This window comes from Antechinus flavipes, chromosome 3 (assembly GCF_016432865.1).
Source record: "Antechinus flavipes isolate AdamAnt ecotype Samford, QLD, Australia chromosome 3, AdamAnt_v2, whole genome shotgun sequence".
Lineage (NCBI taxonomy): Eukaryota > Metazoa > Chordata > Mammalia > Dasyuromorphia > Dasyuridae > Antechinus > Antechinus flavipes.
Window position 1 is genome coordinate 619,009,475 of NC_067400.1, and position 9,578 is coordinate 619,019,052.

Here is a 9,578-nt window from a genome sequence, read left to right on the forward strand (position 1 = left end):
TCGCGTTCCGATGGTTTTCCCCTCCCCCACCCCGACCTCGGCTGCTTCCGAAAGGTGCGCGGGGCGCAGCCGGCTTTGGATGGGAAAGGATGGAGCCTTGGATGAACAGCCCAAGGCCCCGCCCTCCGGAGTTAGGCTGATCCTGAAGCGCTCGCTCTCCGGGGAACCCCGGGGAAGGAGCGAGTCCAGCCCGCGGTCCCTCTCCGAGGAGAGCCGAGGGATCGGCCCCGGGCCGTCCTTGCGCTCCCCCTCGGGGCAGGGAGGAAAGTCCCGCGGGAGGAGTGGAGGGGCTGGAGATGCCCCGCCGTTTTCCTCCGAGCCAGGCCGCGTTTGTCCCGCTCTCACAACGTGGGGCCTCGCCACACCAGCCAGGAGACGGATAAATCCCCCAGCCGGTTCTCAGAACCGCTTCCCACTAGGGCGCTCCCACGCCCCTCCAAACTCCAGAGAGCCACAGCTATCTGAGCACCCTGGCGTTGAGGACTACAACTCCCACAATACCCTCTACCTTAGGGCTGAAATTCTCACTATTATCCCGTTATCAGGAGACTACAGATCCCACAATTCGAATAATCCATGACCATGTCCATTTCTTCGGCCTAAGGACTACAACTCCCATAATGCCCCGTTCCCTCAGACTCGAGGACTACAGCTGTCACTTTATCCTGGATTTTACCTATGAATCTCCCAAAACTCTCCTTTAGAGATCAGAAAGAGTCACAAGGAGCGTCTACCAGTGCGTCTCACCATAAGACTACGTCTCCCGTGATGCCTTGCTCCCAGAAACTAACGCTTCTCCCTTGTAATCAACATTCTGCCGGGCGCTTGGCTCCTCGGAACTACAGCCCCCCACCATACCCCTAGGACTACGACTCCCAGCAACCTCCTCGTCACAGACAAACGGTCCGGCAGCCACATCGGATCCGGAGGCGGCGGCAGCGGAGGCAGCTGCGGAGACTGAGAAAGGTGGGGTCGGGAGCTGGGAGGATGGGGAGGGGGTCGTGTCCCGGGTGACCCCCGGGAGGCGGCGGCTGAGCTCTCCCCGCTCTCCCCTCCATAGTCGTAGGAACAGCTGGACACTATGGCGACTGGAAACGACTTGTTTAATCCCGGGACGGAGGAGGAGGAGGGACCAGGGCTCAGTGCCAGGTAAATAGGAATCCAGGAGTGCGGACCCCCATCCCCGGGACCCAGGAGTCCGGACCCCCATCCCCGGGACCCAGGAGTCCGGACCCCCATCCCCGGGACCCAGGAGTCCGGACCCCCATTCCCCCGGGACCAGGAGTCCGGACCCTATTCCCTCGGGACCCAAGAGTTCGAACCCCCATCTCCCGGACCCAGGAGTCCGGACCCCCATCTCCGGGACTCAGGAGTCCGGACCCCTATTTCCCCGGGACCCAGGAGTCCGGACCCCCATTCCCCCGGGACCCAGGAGTCCGGACCCCCATCCCGGAACCCAGGAGTCCGGACCCCCATCTCCCGGGACCCAGGAGTCCGGACCCCCATTCCCCCGGAACTCAGGAGTGCAGACCCCCATTCCCCCGGGACCCAGGAGTGCAGACCCCCATCCCCGGGACCCAGGAGTGCAGACCCCCATTCCCCCGGGACCCAGGAGTCCGGACCCCCATTCCCCCGGGACCCAGGAGTCCGGACCCCCATCTCCCGGGACCCAGGAGTCCGGACCCCCATTCCCCCGGGACTCAGGAGTCCGGACCCCCATCTCCCGGGACCCAGGAGTCCGGACCCCCATCCCCGGGACTCAGGAGTCCGGACCCCCATCTCCCGGGACTCAGGAGTCCGGACCTCCATCCTCCAGGAAATAGGAATGCAGATTCCCTGTCCAGCCCGTCACCCCCCAATCTTGCATGCACTCTGACCCTTTTACCCAGGAGTCCCTTCTCCCCTGCCATCCCGGGTATCCAGGACTTCAGATTCCCGCTGTCTTCCCAACCCTGCAAGAATTCAGACCCCCTCCCCTTCCTTTTAACCAGAGTCCCGACCCCCCCCCCCCATGCTCTAGGACCCAGTAATGGACACCCGGGCTCACGCCCCCTCTGGGGACCCTGCCAGAGTCCAGCCCATCCCCTGGGACCCAGGAGTCCCATCAGCCCCAACCCCGAAACCTAGGAACTCGGAGCCCCATTGTCACCTCCCAGGGATCTCCTATCCCAGTATCCTGATTTCCCAAACTCTTCTCTGGTCTCGGGCATCCCGACCCCCCACTCCGCGGCCCCAGCTACCGCTGCCCTCTAGCCCTACCCCTTTCTCAGGTGGCCGACCCCCAGCCCCTCCCCCCGGGAATCCTTTGCCTTGAACCCCCTACCCCAGAAGTCCCTGTCTCCCTCCTCCCGCCCGCGGCCGCCTGGGCTTCGGTCCCTGGCCCTTAGTGCCCTCGGGCTGTCTCAGGACTCAGGCGTCCTGGTCCCCCTCCCTCTGCTGCAGCCAGGAGGCCGGTCCTCCCTCCCGCCTTCTCCTTGTGTGCCCAGGACGCTGCTGCCCAAGCTGCTGCCGTCGGGCTCGGCGGGCCGGGAGTGGCTGGAGCAGCGCCGGGCCACCATCCGGCCCTGGGGCTCCTTCCTGGACCAGCGGCGCTTCTCTCGGCCTCGGAACCTGGGCGAGCTGTGCAAGCGCCTGGTGCGCAACGTGGAGCACTACCAAAGCAACTACGTCTTCGTCTTCCTGGGCCTCATCCTGTACTGCGTGTGAGTCCCGCCCCTCCTCCAGGCCCCTCCCCCAAGATCCAGTTCTGCGGGAGCCCCCCCCCCCCAAAAAAAACCTCCCCCGGGGTGCAGACTTGGCCAAGGGCCCCGCCCCTCCTCCAGGCCCCTCCCCCAAGATCCAGTTCTGCGGGAGCCCCCCCCCCCAAAAAAAACCTCCCCCGGGGTGCAGACTTGGCCAAGGGCCCCGCCCCTCCTCCAGGCCCCTCCCCCAAGATCCAGTTCTGCGGGAGCCCCCCCCAAAAAAACCTCCCCCCGGGGTGCAGACTTGGCCAAGAGCCCCGCCCCTCCCCAAGACCCCCGCCGGGGTGCAAACTTGGCCGAAGGCCCCGCCCCCAAGGGCACAACTACTGGGTGAGCCTCTGGCCCCCCAGGGTGCAGATGTGGTTGGGAGCCCCTCCCCCAACCCCCCAGGGCATCTGCTCCCTAAACCCCGCCCCCGGCTGGCCCCTGAGCCTGTGCCCCCCACAGGGTCACGTCCCCCATGCTCCTGGTGGCCCTGGCAGTATTCTTCGGAGCCTGCTACATCCTCTACCTGCGCACCCTGCAGTCCAAGCTGGTGCTCTTCGGTGAGCCGCCCCGCCCCCAACGACCCCCCCCCCAGCAGGGGGCAGTGAGGGGGGCCCCAGTCCCGGCCTGCCTTCCACTCTGACTGACCCCAGCGGGCAAGGCTCTCGGGCGCCCCCTTGGGGCTGGCTTTGGCAGGAGCGCCCTGGGGTAAGGGGCCACAGTAATGTCTGAGCATAGATGCTGCAAAGGGCCCGGGGCCGGAGCCCACTCCCCTCATTTGTCAGATCTGATCTCAAAGGGAGGCTGGGCGGCCTCCCTGAGCTTCCTGGGAGGGGCCGTGTGCACCGGACCCTGAAGACCAGAGAGCTCCCTGGGCTGGCCGGGAGGGCTAGTTCTAAGGCACGGGGAGGAGACTGTAGGAGAGATCTCTCCGGGGAGGGGAGGCCGGGGGGAGGTCCTGGAATTGGGCCTAGAAGTGGAAGTCCCCTGGGGCCCGGGGCAGAGTGCCTCTTCCCCGGGGCCGGTGGGCAGCTTCTGCCCGGGAGGCTGGCATCTGGTGGGGAGCATCCCTTTTTGTGCTTGGATTGGGTTCAGTGGCCAGCGGGGTCTCCCTTCTGCTGGGGTGACCCTTTGGGGTGGGCTGCTGAGAGGCTCGGCCCTGTGTCACCCGTCCCTGTCTCCCCCAGGCCGGGAAGTGAGCCCCGCCCATCAGTATGCCTTGGCAGGGGGCATCTCTTTCCCCTTCTTCTGGCTGGCTGGAGCTGGCTCGGCCGTCTTCTGGGTCTTGGGTAAGTTCCAGGGCCTGGGCAGAGGGAGCATATGGAGCCCGGGCTTCTGGCCCCTAACCTTCGCATCCTTCTCTCTGACCTCTAACCTTCCCGTCCTTCCCTCTAACCCCTGACCTTCCTGTCCTTCCCTCTGGCCCCTGACCTTCCTGTCCTTCCCTCTGGCCCCTAACCTTCCTGTCTTTCCCTCTGACCCCTGACCTTCCTGTCCTTCCCTCTGGCCCCTAACCTTCCTGTCCTTCCCTCTGGCCCCTAACCTTCCTGTCCTTCCCTCTGGCCCCTAACCTTCCTGTCCTTCCCTCTGGCCCCTGACTTTCCTGTCCTTCCCTCTAACCCCTAACCTTCCCTTTCTTCCTTCTAACCCCTAACCTTCCTGTCCTTCCCTCTAACCCCTGACTTTCCTGTCCTTCCCTCTGACCCCTAACCTTTGCATCCTTCTCTATGACCTCCAACCTTCCCGTCCTTCTCTTTAACACCTAACCTTCCCATCCTTCCCTCTGACCCCTGACCTTCCCATCCTTCCCTCTGACCCCTGACTTTCCTGTCCTTCCCTCTAACCCCTAACCTTCCTGTCCTTCCCTCTGGCCCCTGACCTTCCTGTCCTTCCCTCTGGCCCCTGACCTTCGCATCCTTCTCTTTGACCTCTAACCTTCCCATCCTTCCCTCTGACCCCTGACTTTCCTGTCCTTCCCTCTAACCCCTAACCTTCCTGTCCTTCCCTCTGGCCCCTGACCTTCCCTTTCTTCCTTCTAACCCCTGACCTTCCTGTCCTTCCCTCTGGCCCCTAACCTTCCTGTCTTTCCCTCTGACCCCTGACTTTCCTGTCCTTCCCTCTGACCCCTAACCTTTGCATCCTTCTCTATGACCTCCAACCTTCCCGTCCTTCTCTTTAACCCCTAACCTTCCCATCCTTCCCTCTGACCCCTGACTTTCCTGTCTTTCCCTCTAACCCCTAACCTTCCTGTCCTTCCCTCTGGCCCCTAACCTTCCTGTCCTTCCCTCTGGCCCCTGACCTTCCCGTCCTTCCCTCTGGCCCCTGACTTTCCTGTCCTTCCCTCTAACCCCTAACCTTCCTGTCCTTCCCTCTGGCCCCTAACCTTCCTGTCCTTCCCTCTGGCCCCTGACTTTCCTGTCCTTCCCTCTAACCCCTAACCTTCCTGTCCTTCCCTCTGGCCCCTGACCTTCCTGTCCTTCCCTCTGGCCCCTGACCTTCCCGTCCTTCCCTCTGACTTTCTTGTCCTTCCCTCTAACCCCTAACCTTCCCGTCCTTCCCTCTGGCCCCTAACCTTCCTGTCCTTCCCTCTGGCCCCTGACCTTCCTGTCCTTCCCTCTGGCCCCTGACCTTCCTGTCCTTCCCTCTGGCCCCTGACCTTCCTGTCCTTCCCTCTGGCCCCTGACCTTCCTGTCCTTCCCTCTGGCTCCTGACCTTCCTGTCTTTCCCTCTGACCCCTGACTTTCCTGTCCTTCCCTCTGACCCGTAACCTTTGCATCCTTCTCTATGACCTCCAACCTTCCCGTCTTTCTCTTTAACCCCTAACCTTCCCATCCTTCCCTCTGATCCCTGACCTTCCTGTCCTTCCCTCTGGCCCCTGACCTTCCTGTCCTTCCCTCTGGCCCCTGACCTTCCCGTCCTTCCCTCTGACCCCTGACTTTCCTGTCCTTCCCTCTAACCCCTAACCTTCCTGTCCTTCCCTCTGGCCCCTGACCTTCCTGTCCTTCCCTCTGGCCCCTGACCTTCCTGTCCTTCCCTCTGGCCCCTGACCTTCCTGTCCTTCCCTCTGGCCCCAGGAGCCACCTTCGTGGTCATCGGATCCCACGCGGCCTTCCACCAGCTGGAGGCAGCCCCCGAGGGGGAGGAGCTGCAGATGGAGCCCGTGTGAAGGCCCCTCCCGCAGGGCAAGGAGAGCCAGCCTGCCGGCCTGGTCTGGGGGCTCCCCCCAGGGTGGCCGATGGAGACTTGGGGAGCCCGGCAGAGGGGAAGCATAGTCTGAGAATAAAGTCCAGCCCTCGACACAGGAGTGTGGCCCCGGCCAGCACCCCTCATTGTGTGCCCATCACTAGCATGGTCTTTCTGCTGAAGCGGCCGGGACGGAGTGGAGCTGGGCCCGGGCCCTCCTCGGGGTGGGGAAGCCCAAGAGGAGATGGGTCAGAGGGGCAGAGCCCGCCAGTCCTCGGTGTATGGGAGAAAGGTCCAGAGTGGGCAGGGACTTGTTGAGGGCCTCGCGGATCCCAGGGCAGACCCGGATGGCCCAGAATCCCTGCCCAGGGCTCGCGGTCTTCAGACCACACTGATTTAGGAACCAGAACATGGGGGGCGAGGGGCCTAATCTAAGGGGAAAGCTGGGAAAGAAGAGCCCTGGAGCCTTGGGCAGGGGCTGCCTTTATTTTATGTGCTGGGGTTTTCCTGCTGCCGGGCCATCTGGCAGAGACCACAAACTGGACAGCAGCACATGACCAGCCAGTCCTCCGCTATAGATCCCTGGAGGAGAGAAAAGATGAGGATGGGAAAGGATGGAAATGGAGAAGGGAAGAATGGGGGCGCCCGGCGGGATGCAAGGGCCCGTGGGAGATGGAGACGGGGACAGGATCCGGGGCTGGATGCAGGGGAGACGTAGAAAGCAGAGGGAGGGATGGGTGGTCAGGGCTGTCCGGGATGAGAGGGGCTCCTGAGAACACAAATGACAAGAGGTGCAGGCGGCCATGGAGCTGGGGATGGGGGATGAGTTTGGAAAAGGCCCCCGAGGAGATGAGAGATGTGGGTGAATGGGTTCATAGAACACAGAGCGGTAGAGGGGAGGACTCTGGGACAGGAGATGCTCCTCCTAGGGAGGAGGACCATGGAAGTCCAATGGAGGGGAGACATTTGCCCGTCGGGTCCTTGGGACTTGTGCCTCATGAGGGCTGGGGATGAGAAGCAAAGAGGAACTGCTGGGGCCTGAGGAGGGCAGGGACGGCACTGGCTGACCTGGATGCCCTGGCTCATCCGGAGGGCCGTCCTCATGGCCACCAGGGCCCCGGGCAGGTAGGGGAGACAGCAGCACTCGCCCTGGATGTGGGCCACGTAGCAGGCCAGCAGGCAGGGGAACAGGGCCCCATTGACACCTGGGGGGCGGCCCCGGTCAGCCCCTCTCGCCGCCTGCCCCCTCCCCGGTCCCTGGCCCCGGTGCCCTCCGCTCACACAGGTTCGTGTTGTCCCATTCGAACAGGGCTCGGTTCCACTTATTCGTGGGCTGGAGACGGGCGTGGGACAGGGACCCGAGGGGGCCCACCGAGCCCTGGGAAGCCACGGACAGGGGCTGCTTGCCCACGATCATCTCCTGGGAGGGGCATGTCCTCCGGGGGCACAGCTTCAGCTGGCAGAGCTTTGGGCTGGGGTCCGAATGCAGAGTCCTGCTGGAGCCCAAGTCCGGGAAGAAGGACCTCAAGGACTCATCCTGGAAAATCTGACTACTGGGGAAGGCCTCTATGCAAGGGAAGCTCTCCAAGGTCTTTAAATTCCGACGGTCAGCCGTGGCCTGGCCGGGGAGATAGAAAGGGAGGGGTGAGGCCCCCTGCTCCCGGCCCCCGGCCTTGGGCAGCAGCTGCTCTCCGGCACCCCCCGTGGGCCCAGAGCCCAGTGGTCTCATCCGGAGAGGGTGGGGGCCGCTGACTCTGGTGGCCTGCCCCAGGAATCCTGGGAGAAGGGAGTGATTAGGCCCCTCCCTAGCTCAGCTGCCATGGCAGGCCCAGGACAACTACAGAGCTTCCCATTGGTTAAGGTGTTCCTCAAGCACTTTCCGACCCATACCCCCCTGGGGTAGGAAATGCAAATTGCCTAAATCCAAAAAAAAAAAAAAAAAAATGCAAATAAGTGTTTCCATTTTATAGAGGGAGAATCTGGAGACATTGTGAAGTGCTCAGGAGACATGTATGCATGAAACCCCAGTCTCCCCCAAATCTAGGACTCTCCAAACTTATTTTTACCTTCTTCCCACCTCAGCCCTTGCTGCAGACCCCTTCCTGTGACCCAAGCTCCCTATCCCCCCTCCTTGCTGCAGCCCCCCTGCCCTGGTGTCCCAAGCTCCCCATCCCACCCCTTGTTGCAGACCCCCTTCCTGTGACCCAAGCTCCCCATCCCCCCTTCTTGTGCAGCCCCCCTGCCTCCCAAGCTCCCCATCCCCTTTTCCTTGCTGCAGCCCCCCCTGTTCTGGTGTCCCAAGCTCCCCATCCTTCCCCTTGCTGCAAACCCCCTGTCCTGGTGTCCCAAGCTCCCCATCCCCCCTTGCTCCTGGCCCTGCAGCCCTCCTCCCGGTCCTCCTCCACTCCCCATTTTGGAGAGGAAGGAACAAGCCCACGGAGAGGGAAGTCGGGCTCCTTAGCCCACCCTGGGAGGAACTTCCTCACAGCCCTCGGTCCGTCCGTCTGGGGCCTGGGAGCTGGCCCGGGCCTCTGGCTCTGGAATCGGAGGGCCCGGGTTCAAATCCTCCCTGGGACAAATCACCTCGCCCTGTTCCGGCCTCAGTTTTCAAGCCAGTAAATTGAGGGGGTCGGATCGGCTCCAGAACCAGCTCTTCCGACGCTTCCCTTCTTCCCCCGCCCCTACTGGATCCCCTCGTGGAGGGCCCCAGCTGGAGGTTACCGAGGCGGGGACCGGCTGGGCCGGCCAAGGCTGCGGGACGGGGGAGGGAGCCTGCGGGACAGCCGTGGTCTGTCCGCTCTGGGGAGTGGGTACGGTGGTTCCCTCGCCCCTCCCCCCACCCTCCACCTTGCCGCGCACGCGCGCTCTCACCACTAGAGGGCGCTTAAAATTGATTCTCTGCAAGGGCGGGGTTGCGCAGAGGGCTTGGGGGGGCAGGAGGGGGCAGGATCCGCGCGTGGGGACGGGCGAGAGCCCCGGCCTCCTAGGGTCCCGACTCCGGATGGAGAATCACGCGCTTTCAGAACCTCAGAATGTTAGGGCATCAATGGTCCCTGGAGACCAGCCGGCCAGACTGCCCGCGTGAGAGGGAGAAACTGAGTCCCAGAGAGAGGGATGACAGTGAGGGCGAAGGCAAATCTCGAACCCCGGGCGGAGGGCACACTTGTCACTTGGAGCCCAGAAGGGCAGAGGACGGGACAGCAGGACGCCTGACTCCTTGGGGGGGGGCGGGAATGGGGCTTAGGACCCCCGAGATCTTGGGGGGTCGAGATGCAGGGATGAAGGGAGGGCACGAGGGGAGGGGAATCCCCGAGCAGTAGGTCTGGGGAGGCAAGGAGACTGAGAGCGAGGGGGGAGGGGGGAGGGGGAGGGGTCAGAGTTCGGGGGGTCACCGAGGCGGGAGCAGAGGAGGGCGCCAGGGCGCCTGGGTCACGCGACCCTCGAAGCCCCCGGAACTTGCCGGGGTTCTGCGCCGCCGCCCGGGTCTGAGAGGCGGGGGCTTAGAGTGCTCGGGTCCCGGAGGGCCAGGAGCAGCCGCGAGAGGGGTCTGGAAGCGCGGCGGTCTGGTCAGGCGGGGGTGGGGGGGTGAGCCGAGTGGAAGTGACAGGAGAGGAAGAAAAATGGGCGAAGAAATGAGAGCGGACGCGCGGGCTGCGGCGAGTCCGAGAG

The 9,578-nt window shown here is 63.8% G+C and overlaps 2 protein-coding genes and 1 long non-coding RNA gene across 12 annotated transcripts; 1 reads left to right on the forward strand and 2 right to left on the reverse strand.

Moving 5' to 3' along the window:
- The first annotated feature begins 867 nt into the window (after nucleotides 1–867).
- On the forward strand, nucleotides 868–6,069 carry RABAC1 (Rab acceptor 1). Its single transcript, XM_051989528.1, has 6 exons — nucleotides 868–966; nucleotides 1,061–1,149; nucleotides 2,487–2,702; nucleotides 3,189–3,286; nucleotides 3,914–4,015; nucleotides 5,801–6,069. The coding sequence occupies exons 2-6, from the start codon at nucleotides 1,082–1,084 to the stop codon at nucleotides 5,890–5,892; spliced, it is 576 nt and encodes a 191-aa protein (XP_051845488.1). The 5' UTR covers nucleotides 868–966; nucleotides 1,061–1,081; the 3' UTR covers nucleotides 5,893–6,069.
- On the reverse strand, nucleotides 4,005–5,794 carry LOC127556396 (uncharacterized). Of its 7 annotated transcripts, XR_007952455.1 has the most exons (8): nucleotides 5,579–5,794; nucleotides 5,299–5,410; nucleotides 5,054–5,221; nucleotides 4,970–4,997; nucleotides 4,858–4,913; nucleotides 4,662–4,717; nucleotides 4,382–4,493; nucleotides 4,005–4,101 (listed from the first exon to the last, which is right to left on the reverse strand). It is a non-coding gene; the product is annotated as an uncharacterized LOC127556396 (long non-coding RNA). The 7 variants fall into 7 exon arrangements; XR_007952450.1 differs by lacking the exon at nucleotides 4,005–4,101 and adding exons at nucleotides 4,146–4,213; nucleotides 4,326–4,353 and having other exon boundaries at nucleotides 4,438–4,493; nucleotides 4,858–5,221; XR_007952449.1 differs by having other exon boundaries at nucleotides 4,858–5,221; nucleotides 5,299–5,550; nucleotides 5,607–5,794.
- Nucleotides 6,070–6,376: 307 nt separating the features above from the next.
- On the reverse strand, nucleotides 6,377–9,263 carry LOC127556394 (uncharacterized). Of its 4 annotated transcripts, none has more exons than XM_051989526.1 (3): nucleotides 8,781–9,263; nucleotides 7,191–7,527; nucleotides 6,377–7,114 (listed from the first exon to the last, which is right to left on the reverse strand). In XM_051989526.1, the coding sequence occupies exons 2-3, from the start codon at nucleotides 7,324–7,326 to the stop codon at nucleotides 6,651–6,653; spliced, it is 600 nt and encodes a 199-aa protein (XP_051845486.1). In that variant the 5' UTR covers nucleotides 7,327–7,527; nucleotides 8,781–9,263; the 3' UTR covers nucleotides 6,377–6,650. The 4 variants fall into 4 exon arrangements, with proteins under 4 accessions (XP_051845486.1, XP_051845485.1, XP_051845484.1 ...); XM_051989525.1 differs by lacking the exon at nucleotides 8,781–9,263 and having other exon boundaries at nucleotides 6,377–6,491; nucleotides 6,978–7,114; nucleotides 7,191–8,761; XM_051989524.1 differs by lacking the exon at nucleotides 8,781–9,263 and having other exon boundaries at nucleotides 7,191–8,767.
- Nucleotides 9,264–9,578: the final 315 nt, after the last annotated feature.

What these genes read in the sequence shown, in the direction of transcription:
- RABAC1 (XM_051989528.1), top strand. Translation starts at nt 1,082, where the DNA reads ATGGCGACTGGAAACGACTTGTTTAATCCCGGGACGGAGGAGGAGGAG. An exon ending in GTCCAAGCTGGTGCTCTTCG is followed by an intron (nt 3,287 to 3,913) that starts GTGAGCCGCCCC and finishes TGTCTCCCCCAG; the next exon opens with GCCGGGAAGTGAGCCCCGCC. An exon ending in GGCCGTCTTCTGGGTCTTGG is followed by an intron (nt 4,016 to 5,800) that starts GTAAGTTCCAGG and finishes CTCTGGCCCCAG; the next exon opens with GAGCCACCTTCGTGGTCATC.
- LOC127556394 (XM_051989524.1), bottom strand. Translation starts at nt 7,638, where the DNA reads ATGAGACCACTGGGCTCTGGGCCCACGGGGGGTGCCGGAGAGCAGCTG. An exon ending in ATGGGACAACACGAACCTGT is followed by an intron (nt 7,115 to 7,190) that starts GTGAGCGGAGGG and finishes GCCGCCCCCCAG; the next exon opens with GTGTCAATGGGGCCCTGTTC.